This window comes from Candoia aspera, chromosome 7, assembly GCF_035149785.1.
Source record: "Candoia aspera isolate rCanAsp1 chromosome 7, rCanAsp1.hap2, whole genome shotgun sequence".
In the NCBI taxonomy this organism is placed as follows: domain Eukaryota; kingdom Metazoa; phylum Chordata; class Lepidosauria; order Squamata; family Boidae; genus Candoia; species Candoia aspera.
Window position 1 is genome coordinate 51371498 of NC_086159.1, and position 22127 is coordinate 51393624.

At 35.8% G+C, this 22127-nt stretch overlaps 1 protein-coding gene across 1 annotated transcript in view; it reads left to right on the plus strand.

Annotated features, from left to right (window-relative positions):
• Window positions 1-22127, plus strand: part of ADAMTS20 (ADAM metallopeptidase with thrombospondin type 1 motif 20) — a 70694-nt gene that overhangs the window by 31997 nt on the left and 16570 nt on the right. Inside the window, exons 16-28 of the mRNA XM_063309398.1 lie at window positions 713-808; window positions 1843-2009; window positions 2109-2238; window positions 2909-3035; window positions 3384-3594; window positions 4638-4802; window positions 6534-6698; window positions 8157-8279; window positions 8385-8489; window positions 9014-9178; window positions 9391-9681; window positions 11185-11346; window positions 12440-12616. Of these exons, the coding sequence (XP_063165468.1) occupies window positions 713-808; window positions 1843-2009; window positions 2109-2238; window positions 2909-3035; window positions 3384-3594; window positions 4638-4802; window positions 6534-6698; window positions 8157-8279; window positions 8385-8489; window positions 9014-9178; window positions 9391-9681; window positions 11185-11346; window positions 12440-12616 (2084 nt within the window). The remainder of the gene's footprint in view (window positions 1-712; window positions 809-1842; window positions 2010-2108; window positions 2239-2908; window positions 3036-3383; window positions 3595-4637; window positions 4803-6533; window positions 6699-8156; window positions 8280-8384; window positions 8490-9013; window positions 9179-9390; window positions 9682-11184; window positions 11347-12439; window positions 12617-22127) is intronic.

Sequence of the window (22127 nt, forward strand, 5' to 3'; positions counted from 1 at the left end):
AGGGAAGGGATGAATTAACTGTTAAGGAAGAGGACATAGAGAAAAGATTACTCTGTCCTGGGAATGAAGAAAACATGAGAAAGAAACCAAAATAATCCCACCTTGATTTTGTTTGACATAAGATATAATACAGAGAAACTCTGCTTTCAAGAATCTGTTGTTATACCTTAAAACAATAAAGAACATTCCTGAAACTCCTACTGCTTCTGTTCCTGACCTTGCCTACCTCAAATAGCTGATGTGTCCTAAGATGAACAGAAATTAATAAAGTAATTAAATAGTGCTCTTATTCTTAGAAACAAATGGTTGGATCCAGATTTTCCTCTTCAGAATGATAGAGCTCCTTCCATTCATATGAAGAAATAGGATCCAACTGAAGCTTGAAGGAAAGGGACAAGGCAGTGATTTTCTTTTTCTTATTTTCCCTGATTTCTTTTTTCGTACTACTTTTCCTGATTTTTTTTTTCCTTACTACTACTTACGCTGGTCCAGTATATTGGAGATATCCTTTGTAAAAGTACATGAAGTGTATCAGTGGTTTTAAGAAAGGGAGAATCTGTGGACAAACATTTCTTCAGAGCATCTGAAGCCTGTTGTGCGTTAGTCTGTATCCATGATTTTCTTCTTACAAGTCATTGTCTGCAGATAACGTTCTATTTATTTCACTTTCGAATACACTCTTCCATAGAATTAATGTTCAGTTTTGTTTCAGGCTATAACACTGTAGTAAAAATACCCAAAGGAGCAACAAACCTGGACATACGTCAGCATAGCTACTCAGGGAAGCCAGAGGATGACAACTATCTTGGTAAACATTTCCGATGTATTCTGAAATAACTGCAGATAATTTACTCTTATTTATTCTTACAGAGAGAACAAGCTAAAATAATTTATTTTTAAATGTTTAAAACATTTCCTTATTTTACAAAAAATAGTAAAAGTGTATTTGAATATGTGTTAGTCACTGATGGGATAACTATCTGTGTTTGTCTATAGAGTTGAATTGAATTGAATTGAATTGAATTGAATTTTCATTATGGTCACCGACCAGAATTGCAAATAGAAACACATTAAAAATAAAAATGAAGTAAAAGCAAAACAAGATAAAATATTACAACTGGTGATGGGTTCATTGGTGGACAATCATAGTCTGCCTAATTTTACAGGCAGTATAACAAAATTTAGCTACTAAATCATATTGATCTGATAAGAACAGCTGTACATAAAAAGATCAGAATTTCCCAGGTGTTATACTAGATATATAGATCGCTATCAAAATAAAATTGAATAAATTGAATAAATGAAATATCACAGCTTCCCTCTGGAAAAGATTAACAGGGAAAACAATGCTAAGCAAAAACAACATTGTACTTACACACACCATAAAGACACAGAACTCAAACATCAACTTCAGTCAGATTCTCTTCCGTATGGCAGCCATCCCCCTTAGACTCTTTCCTCTAGTCAGGGAATTCCAAAAAATAATTGGAATATTTGTGCCAACACAGAAAACCCCAGAATACACAACAGAACTTGTTTAAGCCCAAAAAGTGCCAAATATCTGCCCTGCTTTCTAGCAATAATGGGAAATCTTCATGCAATTCATATATCAAGGAAGATCTACCTCTTCAGTTATTTTTTTTTCTTCGTACAACATTGTTTTGTTTAGATGCTTTATTGTTTTGCTTGCACATAAATAATAGGTAAATGGAAGCACACTGTTTACATCTCCATTTTTTAAAGAATTCTGCACAAAAAATTTAATTATCATGACTTACACATTGCATATATGTGTGAAGTAAATAGGCACTAATGAAGGCTGTCTTTTTTAACATTGTTTAGCGTTATCCACTATGCAAGGGAATTTCTTTCTGAATGGGAATTTTGTTGTAAGTCTCTCTAAAAAAGAAATCCGTATGTATGGAGCTTATTTCGAATACAGCGGTTCAAACAACACAGTGGAGAGAATAAACAGTTCTGGCCGACTAGAAGACAACATTCTTTTGCAGGTGAGTTGTTTATATTCAAAAAAATATAAGCATTTATATTTTTGACGCAAATAAATTGAAGGAAAATTTCACTGATATCTTTTTAAAAAATCTGTTTAGGTGTTATGTGTAGGGAATTTGTACAACCCTGATATTCATTATTCATTCAGTATTCCTATAGAAGAAGGAAATGATCTTTTTACTTGGGATCCGTATGGACTTTGGCAAGACTGCACCAAACTGTGTAAAGGTATCATTCTTTTCTTTTGTGATGGTTAAAATACACAGAAGAAGTAAATGTTCTTCCATTATAACTTTATATTTCAGCTGGCCATGGTTCAATTATGGCAGTAAATGCAGGTATGCAATATAGCTTTTGTTATAGATTAAAAACTGACATATTAATTCCATTATTTCAGTGCAATGGTGTTACTATTAAAATATTAACAATAAATATAATAGCTGCTTCTCAGCTTAAAATAAAACAATAGTTTACAGCCTTTAATGAAAATATGAGTGCAAATGAAGCTTGCACTCTAAAAAAATGTAAGAAAGAACTGTTCATTAGTTCTATTTATTAAATTCATTATATCAACAGATGGCCTTGTTCATTATATCAACAGAAATAATTTTTAAAAGCCATGGATATTCCAATCAACAATTGAAAGTTTAGTTTAAAAGATGTATTTTAGGTCTTTTTAAAAGCCCACAGAAGATCATATCCTCAACTCAGGAAGGACTCAGAGCTTCTGAAAAAATTATAAAATGTTTTAATACTGTCAAATATTCAATTATTAAAAACCTGAAATCTAGCTCTAAGCCTCTAGTTGCATTAAGCTAAAATGCAACTGTCTTTCATTTTTTTCCCCTTTAAATTCTTAGGTTGTTCTAAATTTGTAGTTTCACCTTTTCGGTTTAAGGTATTCGCAGAAGGAAAGTTTCCTGCATAAGGAAGAGTGATCACTTGGCAGTATCTGACCAAAGATGTGACCATATAACACCTCCTGTAGCTGTAACAGAACTGTGTAATACTGAATGTGAATTAAGGTAAATAATAAAAATATTTATTATAAATAGGCTAGTTATAGTAGTACTTCTATGATTTTAGGAAATTGAATGCTTAACAAATTCCTTCATAATTCTGAATATTTAAATTTACTTCTGTAACTTGGAATTAACTTTCGTAAACCTGTTTAATTTTCTGCAGTTGAACTTTTCATGTGATTTGCTTGAACGATTCTAAAATACTTGAATTTGGTGTTTCTTAAATGGCATCATTACAAAACAGCAAGAATGCTTACTTTTTGTTTTAATTGTTCTTAAAAGCTATTTAGAATTAAGTTACCTTTATACACTAAAATATATTTAGTTTTATATAATAGTTTATACTTGTAGGTGGCATAATTTTGGCAAAAGTGAGTGCTCAACTCGGTGTGGCCAAGGGTTTCGGTCTTTAGACATCCACTGTATGAAGTACTCTGTTTCTAAGGGATTGACTGTTCCAGTGGATGATAAATACTGTGCTGATCAGCAGAAACCACCAGTCCGAGAAGCCTGCCATGGAGACTGTCTTCAAACAAGCTGGCATTATACAGGATGGTCCAAGGTACACATTTATAATCTTCTATTTTTAGAACGAAGTCTTAAGACTGTTTAAAAAGTTGGATGTTAAATATACACAGTTATGTGCACGAGTTTTGGCATCCCTGGACAGATTATGTTTCAATGAATCCCTAACTGAAGAGAAGCTAACATTTTTCTACAAGTTTGTATGTATGCTTACTATTTATGTGCAGGTGTTTAGGGATTCAGAATTAAAAAAACAGTGAGTGCATCAGATGTGGAAATTTGAACATTTTTTTTTTGCTGTACATTAAAGTTATTAATAAGGCCCCAAAAGTATACTGTTGCATAGAAGTATATGTGTGAGTATGAGTGTGTGTGTATATCTCTGTATAGATATATATGCATGTGTATGTGTGCATATAGCATAGGTGGGCAGAATAATTTATGACAGCCATAGACCAGCTGAAAAACAGAAAGCAAACGAAGTTTGAGACAGCAAATAAAAATAATAGTAAAACCCAATAATTATAAAACCAGTATGATCAAGGTGTGATCTATTTTACAAATAGTAAAACAAAACTTACAGTAGCTACATTAAGAGAAATAAGATCACATTGATAATCTAATAGCAACTGTAAATAAAATGGATCTGGGTGGTCTGCAAATCTGATTAGATGCATGTTATTAACTGCAACTGGGCATTTTTTAAATAGGAGCAATATAAAAGGACATGAATTAGTATTTCAGGGACTCCTTCACGACAAGGGCAAAATCTTTGTTCAAATGTATTTTACCCTGAATAACAGTTTTGGGGAGGCATTAAATATTGCCAGAGTTAGGGCTCTTCTGAATTTAGGAGCTGTTATTTGGCTTAAATATTTAACCACCTTGAAAAAAAGGTGAATGACTGAGAACATATCTCTGAGTATGGCAACCAGATTTGATTTGGTTTCCAAAACCTTGGTGTGCTCTTGAAAGGGCTGCACGCTCATATTCTATCATCAGGATCCATTATATTATATATTATTATAGTAATAAACAATTATAGTGATAGATTATATGATTTGTTTTCCCAAAAATCAGTGTTCTAGGACTTGTGGAACAGGTGCAAGAACAAGAGAAGCTTTTTGTATGAACAATTTTGGCCGTCGGCTTACAGATCAACAATGCCATGGGCTTCCAAAAATCATTACTCAGAGTTGCAGTGAGTTCTTGTGTCCCAGCTGGATGGCTAGTGATTGGAGTGAGGTATTGTATGCAGCTTCATTTCACATGGTTTTTTCACTCTGAAAAAGTGAGATATGGTATGCTTGGAATACTGCCAAGCCATGCTAATGATAACTAAGGGAGCAGTTTTACACTCTTACGTTTAGTGGAGACATAGGCATGTTGGGTGCCCCACCTAGATTTTACTTTCTGAATTGGTGTCTTTCAGATATGTTGGATTTGAATCACCATAATTCCAGCTAGTTTGCCTCCAATGAATATTTCAATTTGATTATAATATGCTGAAAATTATTGGCAGGAGTATATAAGAACATTTCATGTCTAAGTAAGATGCCTCTAACTTTGGATTATAGGTCCTTTTACTGCTTAGAAGGCAGAAACCATGGGATATCAGATGTCAAATCCTAAGCTTTTTCCTATATGGTTCCCGCTTCACCAGCTTCAGACCTTAGATGTGACGTCTGTGAGTAGTGTGTTGGAGCTTAGTGCCCTTGTAATCAGAAAACAGTCTTCTACGGGATGGGTGGTCTTCAGAAACTCTCAAAGGTCGACTCACAGATTTCAAGACCTGGATTGTTTCTCCTTTTTTTCCTAGACCTATCCATTTTCCAAGCACAGCTAGATAACAGAATTACACCCAAAATATACATATAGTAAAGTTTGGATAAAATAGTCTGTGGGGGTCTTTTATATATACTTCTAATTGAAAGAGGTGGGCTGTAGTACTCTCGTGTCCTGGATAAAAGCTTGCATTTTTCTGGCATACACATTTTATACTGAGGCAGCCTTTGGAAGAAGAGTTCGTCCACATCACCTATATTCTCCAAGGCAGCCACCTAACTCAGGGTAGTAGACAGCAATTACAGAACCTAAAAGTAAAAGGAACATTGGTTCTCACCATAAAGATTCCTTCTTGTGAAATGCAACAACATCAGACACAAAGCAATAAATAATTATTTTCTGTAAAACATGGAGCACCTTTTGTGATCTTGAGAGCCTACTAGATGCAGTAATGAAATTTTGTGGCATGTTATGAAATTATCTTGATGCATTTTTTTCCTTTTTCACAAATATGCAGTAAAGTAAGTTAATCAAATCTACAATAGGTTTAACAACATTTCTTCATGAATAAGAGCCCCAAAATTCCTAAAATGCAACAATGATAACAAAAATGAACACACAAACCCAAATAAGGTTGAAAATACTAGCCGCATCCTGGCTTGGGGGCTAAAATATTGCTTAAAAGAAGAGTATCTCCATGGTGCAAAATGGTTGCCTGCATTATCTTAACATTGCCTTGCACTGTTAAGATAAAATCCACACTCTCCATTTCTTTCCACAATTCTTTGTAACTACTTTTTCTACAGTGCTATAAAATTAAAGTGAGGAAAATTCAATAAGGTTGAATAATAGAAAAATGTGTCACTTTTAAAAATAGAAAGACTGTAATCCAAATCTGGATGTGATATTTAAAAAATACTATTCTTCACAATGAGAGAAATTTTACAGCCACGTTTCCACTCTTTAATAAATAATGCAACCTTCTTTCTTTGAAAGTAATTTTATATTTTTATACAGTGTAAATGTAAGATGATTTAATTTGCTGTTGGCGTGAGAAAAATTAATACTTAAAAATAAATTCCATTAAGTTTTTTTCTTGTTTAAGGATATAATTTGATACCAGCTGTAATTCTATTGGAAGAGGTGTTGCCATAAACAGTGTTTGCCATCTCTCTTGTCCTAACCATACAGTGTCCTGTGACTTGTGGGAAAGCAATAAAACATCGGCAAGTATGGTGCCAATTGAATGATGACCAACTGGAAGATCTTTTCTGCAATCCCAACTCTATACCAGAATCAGTGAGACCATGTGAACTTAATGAATGTGCAACTTGGCAAGTGGGGCCATGGAGTGCAGTAAGTACATAGAAGTTGTTACATAATGTTCTTTTTCAGCATTTGTGGTTATCATTAAACTAGTCTTTGTCAAGATGGGGAACAGTTACAAAGAAGCACTTCTACAGAAAAAGCTTTATTACAAAAGCACTCAAGAAATCTTAAATATTTTGAGAAGGAACCAGTGTCCTAACAGTGAGACACACGCTGAGACGAGGAGTAGTTCTCTAATGTTTATTACTGCTACATAAACAGAATCCTAACAAACTGAATAAGCGTGGGAAAAACCCAGACATATAAACCCCAAAGGCTAAGGCGGGCCTGATCTGTGTCTCTTTCAATGGCTGCTTAATTCCTCAGTACTACGCATGCGCTTTACAGCCTGGATGGGAGCCCCCTGCTCGCTATCCTTAGTCATGACACCAGTGCTGGAAAAATAATTGAGGAGGAAACTATGCTGTTTTTTAAATATATTTTAAAGTTATATACTATGATTATAATAGATATCCTGTGGTAGTTTTATAATGAATTTTGCAGTTTGCAATGATTGTTTAGAATTCTATTTTAAGCAAAATAAAATAAAGTATAAAACTAATTAACTAGAATAAACAGATGGAACATATAAAATAGAAATTTAAGCAGCATCATTATAAAAAAAGATCCTGTGTGTGGAAACTATAGCAGTCTTCCAACATTATTTCAAACTGCATAATATTAATATATCTGATATAATGAAAAAGCTTAATAGCATGAATTAGAATATGCAAATGTAAGGCTGATGATGGATGAGTTTGAACAACTCTTAACTTGAGTAGAGCAGAATGTCACGAGTGCACTGCCATGGGGCAAATGCATGGCAGCGCACACATGACAACAGATAGCCTCAAGTAGAGAGAGGAAAAGGAGAAGTAGTTAGAAAAACAAAAGAAAGCAATAGCCTGGAAATGTCCTACCTGAGAGGAGCTGGCACTCGACCATCAACGCCATTGTCCCGACAACGAGCAGGGCAGGAACAGGTAGGGTGTGGTTGAGACATGCGCAGTCATGGCTCGATCACACCCAAATAAGGAAATCCGGAGAAGGGGCGGAGCAAGGGTGGGGGGGAGGAACTCTGGTGGGAATGAGGGGATATATTTGAAATCTGTAACAGGCTACGCTACTCTCGGCTTTTTACTGGACAAGTACCTATCTAAATAAACCCTGAACCTGTTTGCTCGAAGCAGCGTCTGCGCGTTATTTATAATAGGATGATCCTTACACAGAATAAATTATAGGAAAAATATATAGATAAAAATCCAGAGGTGGACAGCTTTGAAAATAAGAACTAAACCCTTTAAATTAATTCAAAGTCTAGTAGAAAGCTGTCATGGAAAAGTGACTTAATTACTACCACAGCTAAAAGAATAACTTTTCCATTATTGGCTTTCAGTGCAAGTATTATTATGACAATTGTGTTCCTTTGAATTTGTTTGTATTTAGTGCTCTGTTACATGTGGACATGGATACCAAATGCGTGCAGTTAAATGTCTTACTGATGTTTTTGGAACTATTTTGGATGATGAGAGAGAATGCAGTGCTGCTACTCGTCCATCTGACAGACAAGTAACAGAAATAAGGATTTCTTAATTTTATTTTGCTTGAAGTGAATTTGCTTCCATATACTATATACAACTATTGAAGATTTCCAAAATAATTTTTTTCCTAAAGGAATGTGACATGTTTTGTCCAGAGATCAGCAAAGTGTGGTCTACATCACTTGCCGTCATCCAGACTGACAAAGAGACTCAGTGGAGATATGGATCATGGACTCCAGTAAGTAATATAGAGAAATGGAGAATAGTGGGGCAATGTAAAATGCTTCATCATAGAATATTTGGGCCTTAGATATTATGACTATTCCAAAACTGCCCAAAATAGGCAGCTTCAATACTGTAATAGTTTGTATTAAATTGAACACTTTCAGGGTACTCAGAACAGCCCATTCAGGGCTGGAATGTTCTGTTTTGATATATTTTGGATACAACTAGATTGTTGTACATTTGAATACAACTAGATTGTCTTGTGGCTCTTCTCAAGAAACAAAGACTATATGACTATTTCATGACCAAACTGACAGATTACCTTTAGCTTTTTTATTATATATTGATAATAAACACTATTTGCACAGTGGCATTCCTGTTTTATAAATATTTGACAGTATTTGACCAAGGAAAATAGGGAATAAATTGAACTGTATGCCAGCTATGCTACATTTGCCACACTATATTCAGGATTCATGAAAATATAGATACATTTGGTCAGAATGTTATGATTTTGGTTTTGATTAATCTTTGCAGTGTTCTGCTTCTTGTGGAAGAGGAAACCGTGCTCGCTATATAAGCTGCCAGGATGGTCATGGCAGAAGAGCAGAAGAATCATTTTGTGCCCATTTGCCCAGACCAGAAGAACTTTCAAGCTGCTTCAGTCCATGTGGTGTTTGGCAAGCTGGAAGTTGGTCACCTGTAAATATATGTTTTTTCTATTATGTTCTTATTTTCCAATACTACATATGCACCTAGATTAAAAAAAACAACCCTACAATGCTTAATTCCTGAAATGACATGCATTATTTGAACATAGATGATTTTTTTCTTAGTTTTGTTTTATGTTCTCATTTGTTATCTATTTTTCATGTTTTTTATGTCACATAAATGTTGGGTTAATTTTTGGTCAGTGCACAGTTACATGTGGTAATGGAATAGTAACAAGACAAGTGGTCTGTGTCAACCACCATCAACAAATTGATGAGAATTATTGTGATCCTGAAGGCCGTCCTGCAAAAGAACAAGAATGTAACATGCCGCCCTGCCAACCAATTTATCTCTATAATCCGGATTTGCATGAAGGTCCAAGCCACCAAGATTATTCTCCAACACAAAAGGTCCATCACTCACAGGACCATGTAAATTCAAAAAAGCACCATTCCCCTTCGGGAAACCAGTGGCGAACAGGACCGTGGGGAGCAGTAAGTGAACTACTATCTGTTATATTTATGTGAAGCATTCTGTAAATGCTAGAAGGATTTTCTTGGTGTTAAACAATTTTTTCTACAGTATAACGAAGTCTAAGATATATAATACATTGTAAAGGACTACATTTAAAACTTCCTTAATTTAAATTTAGATGCACTGTATTATAATCATCATAATCAGATTGTTTATCCTTGTTTTTATTGTGAATTACTCTTTTAGTAACTCTTCTATTAATTTCTGTTAAAATAAGTGCAGAGAGAGTTAAGGACAAGCACAAAATAACTGGCAGTGATTTATGTATTTGTGGAACTTTACAGACCACTCCTGTCATTTTTTTCTTTTTCACTGCCATTTTTCCTATTCTTCTGAGCTTTAAGCACATGAACATATTCTTAAAATAAGAGTGGATGCCCATATAGTCACTAAAATGCTGTCCTGCTTCTCTGACTAGAAATAGGAATGTCAACAATGGGAGAAGACTAGAGAAGGTTAAACTCATACAATGACAAGAAAAATATATAAGAATGCAAGAACACCCCTACCAGGTTAGGCTATAAACCTATCTAGTCCAGGATTCTGTGTCACTCAGTGACCAACTGAATGCATTTGGGAAGTTCAAAAGCCTGGACTAGAGGGCAATTCTCCAGCAATAGGTACTACAGGGGGTAGTAAATAGCTATCAAAATTAGTAACCACCAATAGCTTGATCCACCATGAATCTGCTTAGTTCTGTTTTAAAACCATACAAATTGGCTGCCATTTCCACAACTGCTGCCAAAGAATTGGCAGTTTAATTATGTGCTGTACAAGAAAGTCTTTCCTCTTGATAGTCCTGAATATCCCTGCATTTTGTTTCAATAGTTGACCTTGAATTCTAACATTGTAAGAGAAAAATAATTTAGGTGGATGGTTTTTGCACCTTTTCTACTCCTGTAACATCTCTCTTAAGAAACTCTGAGAAAAGGTGCTTTCCAGAGTTGCAAACCAATATTCCATTTGTATTTCTGCACACCTTGAAATGCATTTCTGGAATTGAATCCAGAGCACTGCATAATTCTCATAATTGCCAGTCATTGGCAGTTCCCTTCCTAATTATTCTAAGCATAGAAACTGTCTTTTTGTAGGAGCTGTACAAAGGGTTGACATTTTCTTTAAGCTGTTCACCATTGTTTCTGGTTCCCTTTCCTGGTCAGTAATTACCAGTCAATAACCAATTAAGAGTCTACAGATGAAATTTGTATGATACAAGAATCAGCCTTCTAGAAAGCTTATTCATCTTGTTTTTTAGCAAGCCTCTTTTTCTGTTTTTGCTTATTTTTCTTTAATGATATTTAACTGTTTTTCCCAGGACAGATGTTAAGGTAACTGTCCTGCACCTTCCTTTATCAGCTCTAGATCTCCGTTTTTAAAAAGCTTTTGGAGTTTTTTAAAGCAATGTATTACACTATGTTGTATTCACAGTTAGTGTGGTAAATATGTGTATGTTGGCTTTCCAGTGCTCAAGTTCTTGTGCTGGTGGATTTCACCGCCGTGTTGTGGTGTGCCAAGATGAGGATGGAAGAAGTTCTACCTATTGTGATGAGACACTGAAACCACCAGACTTGACCCATTGTGACTCTGGTCCCTGTCCAATTTGGAATTATGGGAGCTGGGGAGAAGTAAGATAACTTGATTATATATACATATACATATACATATAGATAACGATAGAGGTTCCCGTTTACCATGTCTGACACTAGGGGGCGGTGCTCATCTCCATTTCATGGCCGAAGAGCCAGCGTTGTCCAAAGACACTTCCGCAGTCATGTGGCCAGCATGATAGTCATGGAACACTGTTACCTTCCCGACGAAGTGGTACCTATTTACCTACTCACATTTGCATGCTTTCGAATTGCTAGGTTGGCAAGAGTTGGGGTGAGTGCAGGAGCTCACTCCGTCATGCAGTGTTCAGATCTTGAACTGCCAAACTTGCAACCTTCCGGTCAACAAGCCTGACGTCTTAACCACTGAGCCACCACATATACATATATATAAAATGTATTCATTGAGCATGAATAGGAAAATGAAGATAATACCATATATTTAAATTAATGTTTTCTGCCTTTTGGGTCATAATAGTTTCAAGACAGAAATCCCAGCAATATGATTGTTGGTTGTCCAGTTAATATAGCATTTATTGGTAAATTTGCATCTAAACTAAATTCTGATGTACGCATTAGACAGCCATCCTATAAACCTTTGTTTAGGATTAAGCTCTTGTGAAGTCAATGCAAAGTACTTTCAACAGCCATATGTAGATTTTCAGTAGGATACAGTGTGAGTTGACTGATGGTGATGCAATATATCTCTCAATGAAATCTTAAACAACATGCTTATTTTACTGATGCTTTACATTTCAGCAGCTCCCTGTGACTCATTCTTTTCTCAGGCTTTCTCTCACTGGTTATCATCTGATATCCTTGCAAATTGTCTGGTGCAATGCACTTCAAAATTTACATTTCCCATTTGTAAGTCTGTGGCTGTGATTGGTTTTTTGCACATTTAAATCAAGCTGTCTATAAAAATCTCATTTAATTTTCCAAAATCTAGCAATTTAACTTTTGCCACTTCTGTATAACTAGGTACTAAAGATGGTTGTTAATGAGAAAGGAGTGTCTGCATAGAAGGCCAAATCCTACTAAAGCCACAGAGTAGATGCTTGCCTTAGTAAAGAAGCAATAATGAAAAGGCCATTCTTTGTTTTTCTTACAGTGTACTCAAACATGTGGCAGTGGATTAAGGACACGATTAGTGGTTTGTCAGCTGCCAAATGGCCAAGTTTTGAATGATCAGAATTGTGAAATATTAGAAAAGCCACCTAACACAGCACAATGTAATACACATTTGTGTCCTGGTGAAGTTTCATGGCGTCGCGGACCATGGAAATCGGTACGATAGTATACAAAACCATATTTATCTTTTATCTTTTCCCTCTGAAATCCTTTTCATTATATAGATTTATTTAAATTTAAGAAAAATGGTGCCTTCAGTTATATTTTGTATTATAATCCAGTGCAAGATCTTATACCTCTGTTCTGTAAATACTCTACTTCATCATGCTCTGGGAAAGAGATAATCAAGGGCAACTGTTCCATTTCCCTTAACAGGAATTAATATAGTCTGTTAAAAACATTCATATTTATGATCAAGCATTAATGAAGTTTTTCTTACAAACTGATTTTTAAAATGTAGATTCTTGGTTTGGTTTAGAAGCCAGCATGATGTTTTTAATAATATCTGTATATTAATATTATAAATAGAAATAAATACTCTAAAGTACTTTATATCTAGCTTGCTTCCCTGAATTCAGTAATACAAAATGATGCCATTTATAGTGTATGATAACATTTGTATATTAGGGATGCAAAAATTCCTTAGAAATATTATTTTTATTGTAAAAAATGTATGTGATTATGACACCTCCTTGGTTTATCAATGCCCTTGTTGAATATGGTGAACATCAGCCTAGAATTGCATGCTTTCCCTTCCTGCTTGTGTGAGAAGAAAATATTTTAAAGTTCTCTTCCTGTACCTATAAAGCAGAGTTGTCCAGGTTCAGATTAAATTAGAAGCTTTAAATCAACTCTGTCACCTATAAAGTATTAAATCCAGAGCATGTATGGACACTTGTTTATTATTACATTTAAGTATTACCAAATATTTTGGGATAGTAACACCCCCCCACCGTTGTGTAATTTGGATTGCAGATTTTGAGCAGTTTTCTAGTTGCTTTTCTTTCATTTATCGATATATGGGTCACATCACCCTTCTTCTGTGTTTTTAGATTTCAGCCTCTTTCAATAAGAAGTTAACTGCCACCTCCTGTTGGTTTCATTAAGCAAAAGGGTCAAATCAGGAGTGTACATATGTGTGTGTTTGCATGTTTGTATGTAATATTTATTTGATCTGTGTTAACATAAAGATAGAACTTTGTGTCATGGAAGTTTCTTCTTTATCTTTTTTATATATTGCTTAAAATATTTATATTTTTATAGAGTTTTTATACTAAAAGGGAAATCAGGATCCTGGCTTACAGTACCAACTACAATTTTATACCTCTTCCTATGCTGCTGCATTTGGTTACCTCATTAAGGAATTTGTGAAGTGGTTTGGTTATTAACTAAGCTTCTCTATGTGAAAATATTTATTACTGTGGAATAACTCACATGATTCAGTTGACAAGAAATTGGAACATCTGACATAGAATCCAGCATGATGATATTGGAAAAGAATAAAAAAAGATTTCTCAAGCTCCATAACACATTTAATACGTTTATTGTATCACTTTTAAAATGCAGTGTTTATGTTGATGGTTATATTGCATTGTCATGAACAAAATAAACAATTACTAATTTATACCTAATAGCATAATTTAATTCTATGTATGTGATTTGATATCTGTGGAATAATATTGCTTTTCTTTGTTTTGTGGCTTCATTGTTGTGGCTATGTTTATAATTAAATGTGCTTTTATTAATGCACCCTTTGTTTTGGATCCCTGCTTAATCACAATTAACTATTGATGTTTTTTAACCTTTTTAAAAGCAATACATGTTTCCAGTGTCATTATTTTTAAAGATGATAATTGTTATACTGTACCTGGCGTGGGCTGGTCCATGAAGTCATGAAAAGTTGGAAGCGACTGAACGAATAGACAACAACCTAAACAAAGATTTAAATACTGGAGTTTGTTATGTACTTCATGGGTGGGCTTAATATTCCTTTTCCGAAATATATTCTGAACCATGGAGATAATTCCATGCAAACGTATTTATACTGAATGCTATTTATTGACTCATTTTTGGTAGCAGAATTAATATTTTAACCAGAATTGGAACATTTACTGCGCTGTCTTCTGCACGCTGACCTAGAAATAAATGTCATTGAAAACTCTGGGATGCTGAGTACCTGTGCAGAGGATGTTAACAGTGTTAAATTACTTTTATTCCACTTGCAGCCTTAAGGCCACATGCCTGTGGCACAGTTTTATGTCCCTAGTGACAATGTCACTATATGCTGAAAACTGAGTAGTGAAACTCACGAGCATAAGCCTGAAACAGGCAGATAATGGTCAAGAACAAATAAAACCTATAAATGACCCTGAACACAATTTTCCCATTTTGCAGCATTGACCCCCTCCCCAAATATTGTGTGTAGCCCTTGACTACCAAAACTTTTCCCATCCTACCATTATGAAGTATATTTGGTAGTAACATCTTAGATATTACTAACTGTAAAACTGTATAAGCCATGAAACTGAGCAATGAAAACATTCTAACGTATCTAGTTATGATAAGCCTTTCAGTGGAAAACGTTGGTAAAGAATGCACTTAATACTGTGATACATAATTCTTGACTCTAATGTATAACCAATTATACATCCAGTGATATTATTTTGCACTGATAGAGCACGGTGTTTTAAAACAATTTTTCCTGGAAGTATTGCTCACAGTAGTTTTGCCTTTTTTGTTTGACCACGTGCACGCATCCAATATTTGATTTACCTGACTTAATGACTAGCATTGAATTATGATTGGGAAGGGCACTGCACAGAGAGCTAAGTTCCTGAAGTAATTGGAATAGGGGGATACATAATAAACTATCCAGCTAATAATCAGATCTAAACAGATAGCACTGATCTGAGTTAAAAGCAAAAAACTGTAGTTGCCTTTTCTGTAGTAGAACCTTAAAATAAGACTCTATTAACTATTCAGCTCATAAAGCTCCCTCTAGATATTGCATTCATAGATTTGATGCCATTTGGAAGTCTATTATTATTGCATGAGAGAGAGGGAGAAAGGGAGATTAGGAGTTTTGTAAGGTCTTTTTTCTCCCATAGGCTGAAAACTGATACTAGAGTTGCTGAATTTAAAAACCTTTACAGAGGCAGACACTCTTAAAATTAATTTCTGGGTCCATTTTTCAAAAATATCCTTCAGTATGTCCAATGATAAATATTTTGCTCCATTCTATATTACTAAATCAAATTTAATTGTGTTTGAAATACAATTCCTTTAACTGTAATCTTTAGTTCCTTCTAGTTCCCTCTAGAGTCCAACCTTCAAAGTCTCATCCTATCATGGTTTTTTTTAAAGAGAATTCAAAAGGAAAACATTTTGAAAAGTTTTTGGGGGAGATGGGCGGTGGCTAAATTTGATTAATAAATAAATAAATAAATTTTCCCATGGGAAGGATTCTTAAAATTAATTCAAATATCTTATTTCAAATCCATCTGGACCCCTTTTTGTAACTTTTCAAAATCAAACTTCCAATCACCCTTTTTCTGTTTATTCCAAAAGACTTTTTAAAGTCCTTAAACTTGTATTTAAAATTGCTTTTGCTAAGGATTGAAGGAAACTCACCTGGTGCTGTAAAACTTGTCAGTCCAAAGGTTCCTAATAGCTGAAAAGCAGTTAAACAATTTCCAAAAGTAATTAGAAAAGGAAGTATGTTAACCTAAAGTGTACTTTTGAAGGCACCTACCATGGTTTGAGCAAAAAGAGCAAGAAGATGGCTTTTCCCTCATCTCCAGAACACTAAACCCGCTGGAGACCCCTGTCTTGCTGTTTCCTCATGAGGAGCAACTGTGTGGAGCACTTGTGGGCAATCTCTAGTCCTCTCCTTGTCCAGAGAGCAATTACAAGAGCTGGTCTACTCACTGGCTCTTCATTCTGCTGCGGTTGTTGGCTCTGCTTTTAGCAGAGCTGTCTTCAGTTCGCCATTTCTTCCCCACCTGCCTCTATAAATAGACTGTGTTTAAAAGTTGTTATGGAAGAAGTTGTTTAGCGGACAAGACTGAGACTGATCTGAAAGTGGATTTAAAAATGACAAGCTACAAGAATGATATGGAAAGAGTTCTAAAAGGTTTTGAAGACCACTTTTTTATAGTATGGGAACAATACCAACCATGTGGATAAAAATACTTTTAATTCCCATCATTTTCTAATGGGAAATTCTCCTTTTTGATCCCTGGCATGTTTCTTTTTTTTACTAGCTATTGGAAATGTTTTTCCTCTATCTACAGTTTCCTTGCATTCCTTCCTTTGATGGACTGTCTATCCACACAGCCTTCTTGCTCTGGCATGAAAATGACATGTCCTCACAATGGAGCATCCACCTTGTAGACAGCCCACTGCTGAGGCAGGCTGAAGCTGATTCAAGCTGTTCTGGCTCATGTGTTATCTCAGCTATTCCTGCAGAAGACCTCCCATATGGACATTTTAAGTCATATGGGGGAGGAATCTTCATTGCTCTCCAGTTGGCTTGCTACAGAATTGCCCTGTTCCATCCAACCACTGGGCTGTGCCCCTCAGCGACCATTTCTGCTGTGGCTGCCAGAGACAGCAGATCTTACCCAGCAACATTTTTCTTTTCTCTCTGTTTGTATGTGTCAGGGATTATCAGCCTTGTGGAAGACCATCAGTGAGCAAAAATAAAGAATATTTACCTAGGACTGCCTTGTATTTTCCATTTGGCAGGTTGCAGAAGGAAAGGAATTGAGGTTGTAGGGAGCAAAATAGAAGCAATAATTCTGAAGCAAGATGCTTCCTGCTGTTAACAGTTTTGTAGATGTTTTTAAAAGATGAACCACACAACCCAGTTCTGCATCCCTGCATTCCTTTCAGCTGACTCGGGTCCATTGAAGCAGTGTTTCTCAACCTTAACAACTTGAAGATGTGTGGACTTCAACTGTCAGAATTTCCCAGCCAGGATTTTCAAGTTGCCAAGGTTGAGAAACACTGCCTTAAAGCACCTTTGTTTGTAAGTAAGGCTGAATGACTAGTTGACATATAGTTGCTTGTCAGCATCTGCTCAACATCCTTCCTAACATGGTTGAGACACTACTGTTGTTTAAGTCTTCTAAGAAAAAAGAAAACTAAGCCTTCCAGTAGTAGACAATCCATATTTACTTCTTTCAAAACATGCCTAACCTTTTATTTGAGTGTTACCATTTATCAAGTTCGGTGTAAAGGCTTTAACATAGAGCTTATCATTCAGACACCTTATATTTAATCCCTCTAAAGCTTACATTTGGAAAATATAATGATACGATATTATAATGACAACATTTGCAAAAGTATCAAGTTCTCTACCTCATCTGATTCAGGGGCTTAGATAAAAGAGAAGAATGCCTTGCAGAAGATCATAAAGCTTTTCCCTTCATTATAAAATCCTCTAAGCATTTGAACATCTAGCAGAAGATTATGTGCCATCAAGTCGTTTTTGACTCCTGGTCACCACATAGGTAGATTTTCTCCATGATTAGCATAAGAAGTTGATCATATTTACATCACCAATTCAAGCTACAGTATGTATACTTAGAAGGAAGCTCTATTATTTTCAGGTGTTTCTAATGGAACCATGTGCAAAATCTTGCTTTTCATTGAAGTAATAAGGATTAGTGGTGAAAAACTACTACTGTAAATTCAGATATACAGTATTTTCATTTTCTGAGGATAAGAATTTTATTCATCAGTACTTTCTGGAAAAAGTTATTACCTTGGGTATAATTATTAAGTTCCTGGGTTTCAGGCAACTGTAGTCAGTGCATTCACTGGAAAAATTCCCTCATGCACTGATAGCCCCCAACAGACAGCAGTGGCCTAAGAATTAAGCATTTAAATTTAACCATTTTAATACCTTTGACATGGCATTTTTCTAAGGCATTATGGAAAATTTAAATAGAAGGTAATATGATTTGCTAGAGCATGAGAAAAAAAGTTTAATGCCAGCTCTTGGATTGATCTTAAAAGTCCAGGATCTGTATTAGTACTGGATCAATTATGTGTCATCAAGTTATTGTTCACTCTTAGCAACCACATAGATATATTTTCTCCATGATGATCTGTCTCTAAGTTGGTCTTCCAGGTCTTCCAATGGTGATCCATCACCCCTGTAAAGAGTTCATCCACCTTGCTGGTCATCATCATCTCTTCCTTTCTACTTTTCCCAGCAGTAGAGACTTCTCCAGAGAGCTAGGTCCTTTCATAATGTGTCCAAAGTAGGATAATTCGAGCCTGGTCATTTGTGCCCTGAGTGAGAACTCTGGGTTGATTTCTTCAGTGATCTTAGTACTTACAAGTACTGTATTCATGCATGCTTGGGAACTTTTTCTGACACTGGATTCCATTGCGCAGCTTCACACAATGGTTCAGGACCCCCAACAAAAATAAAAATTGACTGAAATTCTCTGGAATCACGAAACCTTGTAAGATTTATTTTTGTGTTTAATTTTCTGGAAGCTTTGTTCTTCCAGCTTCATCCTTGTATCTTCTTTTATGATCTAATACATACAACAGCCTTTCTTAAGATCTGATTCTTTATTAAAACTTGGCATACATACATACATACATTCTTTGTGTGTGTGTGTGTCTGTGTGTATGCACTTCTTTTTCTCTATCTCCTGGCCTTGCTCTATGAAGCAGTGGGCCCAATGAAAGAACTAAGGACAAAGAAGATGATGTTGGTACTGGCCTAATGAAAGTGAAGGGATGGTCCAATAGCCAGGTAATACAAGTCCAGGAGTTACCTTACTTTTTTGGACTCTTGAGCAGAGCCATCTTAAAATTGTAATTGTATGTACAGAAGAAGACCTGAAGCAACCTAATAGTTCTTGCCTTCTGAAAACTTAACAGATACAGCATAGGAAAACAGGTTGGTTTTCCTTCCACTGAGATTAGGTACAGCTTCAGATCTCTGGCTACTTCAAAGTGGGCAGAAGCAGTCATCTGCCAGGAAAATTTTAGTATTCTCTGATCTTCCTAGCTTAGGTACATAACTGTAGCAAAAGAAAGAAAAATCCTTATCATTTGGCAGGACATTATCTATGAGCTAGTTTTCCCCAAAAGATTAAAATATACCTATGGTAATTCCCAGTTAGCATGGTGTTATTTTCTAGCATAGTGATTCGCATCCTGGGGTCCATGAATAGGTTTCAGGGGGTCCACATAGAACTTGGATAGAAAAAAAAATACGTTATTTCCATTAACTTCTAACTGAACTTCAGCTTGTCTTGTTATGGACTTAATTCATTAATAAAGAGGTACATATATTGCTATATTACTTATTCCTTGTTTAATATTTTGATAGCTGTACTTGAGCATAATTGGTTTACAATCTATATGTATTTTATTTATTTAAATACATTTCTCTGAGAAGGGGGTCTGTAGGTTTCATCAGACTCTCAAAGGGGTCCATGGCACAAAAAGGTTAAGAACTCCTGGTTAGCATACCTACAGGTAACAGGGTAGGATAACAATTATATAATATATAATATAATATACTCTGTGTGTGTGTGTGTGTGTGTGTGTGTGTCTATATGTATGTATCTGTATATATGTATGTTTGTGTATGTGTGTATATGTGTATGTGTATGTATGCATGTGTGTGTGTATATATGTGTATGTGTGTATGTGTGTGTATATATATGTGTGTGTGTGTGTATGTGTATGTATGCATGTACGTATGTATATATGTGTGTGTGTGTGTGTATATGTGTGTGTGTGTGTATATATATATATTATAACTATTAGTTGTGGAGAAAAAAACAGGCTAGGAAAAAAATTTTTACACAGTGTTTAGTAACAGCTAAGCATATGACTTTTCCTGAGCCAAAAACCATAATTATCTTTTGGGGAGTATGCACTGCAAAAGCTAGTTGGGAGCCAGATAAAAGTTGTATTATATGATACAAATTAATTATATTTAATTAAAGCAAACTGGATTTAATATGATTACTCACTGGTCATATACTGTATTTATATATTTTATCCTTCTGTCATACCAACAATTACAATTCAGTAGGAGCTTTTGTCCACATCTATAACTTTGAGAGGCTGCATATGACTTTAGAGCCTCAAGTTTAGCACCACTCAGCTAGGCAAATGGCTATCTACATCTAAAAAAAAGATGAAGATAGATCTTTTGATAACTATTAGTTGTGGAGAAAAATGGACTGTTAATTGTCAAATCCTGGAGATTGGAAAAAAAAAGGCATGTTTAGAGTCCTCTGCTGGCTACAGCTGGAAACACATTAACAATATTATGTGTGTATTTTTATTTGAGCCTCGTGTGGCACAGAGTGGTAGGCGGCAGTTGCAACCAAAAACTCTCCCCACGACCCGAGTTCAATCCCAGCGGAAGCTGGATTCTCGGGTAGCCAGCTCAGGTCGACTCAGCCTTCCATCCTTCCGAGGTCGGTAAAATGAGTATCCAGCTTGCTGGGAAAGGTGATGACTGGAGAAGGCAATGGCAAACCACCCTGTTCTATAGTCTGCCAAGAAAACATCGCAAAAGCGGCATCCCTCCAATGGGTGCTTGTACAGGGGACCTTTCACCACTTTTTCATGTTTATTTGGAAATAAGTCACATTATGTTCAGCAGAATCTATTTCCTTGTAAGTATTTGTAGAATCAAGCCCAATTGGAACTGATCTGTTGTTGTTTATAAGTTTAGTCGCTTCCAACTCTTTGTGACTTCATCGACCAGCCCACGCCAGAGCTTCCTGTCGGTCGTCAACACCCCCAGCTCCCCCAGGGACAAATCCATCACCTCTAGAATATCATCCATCCACCTTGCCCTTGGTCGGCCCCTCTTCCTTTTGCCTTCCACTCTCTTTTGCATCAACATCTTCTCCAGGGTGTCCTGTCTTCTCATTATGTGGCCAAAGTATTTCAGTTTTGCCTTTAATATTCCCTCAAGTGAGCAGTCTGGCTTTATTTCCTGGAGGATGGACTGGTTTGATCTTCTTGCAGTCTAAGGCACTCTCAGAATTTTCCTCCAACACCACAGTTCAAAAGCATCGATCTTCCTTCTCTCAGCCTTCCTTATGGTCCAGCTCTCGCAGCCGTATGTTACTATGGGGAACACCATTGCTTTAACTATGCGGAACTTTGTTGTCAGTGTGATGTCTCTGCTCTTAACTATTTTATCGAGATTTGTCATTGCTCTTCTCCCAAGGATGAAGCGTCTTCTGATTTCCTGACTGCAGTCAGCATGTGCAGTAATCTTTGCACCTAGGAATACAAAGTCTTTCACTGCTTCTACATCTTCTCCCTCTATTTGCCAGTTATCAGTGGTTTATTATGGTTGCCATAATCTTGGTTTTTTTGAGGTTTAGCTGCAAGCCAGCTTTTGCACTTTCTTCTTTCACCTTCATCATAAGGCTCCTCAGTTCCTCTTCACTTTCAGCCATCAAAGTGGTATCATCTGCATATCTGAGATTGTTAATGTTTCTTCCAGCGATTTTAACTCCAGCCTTGGATTTCTCAAGCCCAGCATGTCGCATGATGTGTTCTGCGTACAAGTTGAATAGGTAGGGTGAGAGTATACAGCCCTGCCGTACTCCTTTCCCAATCTTAAACCAGTCTGTTGTTCCGTGGTCTGTTCTTACTGTTGCTAC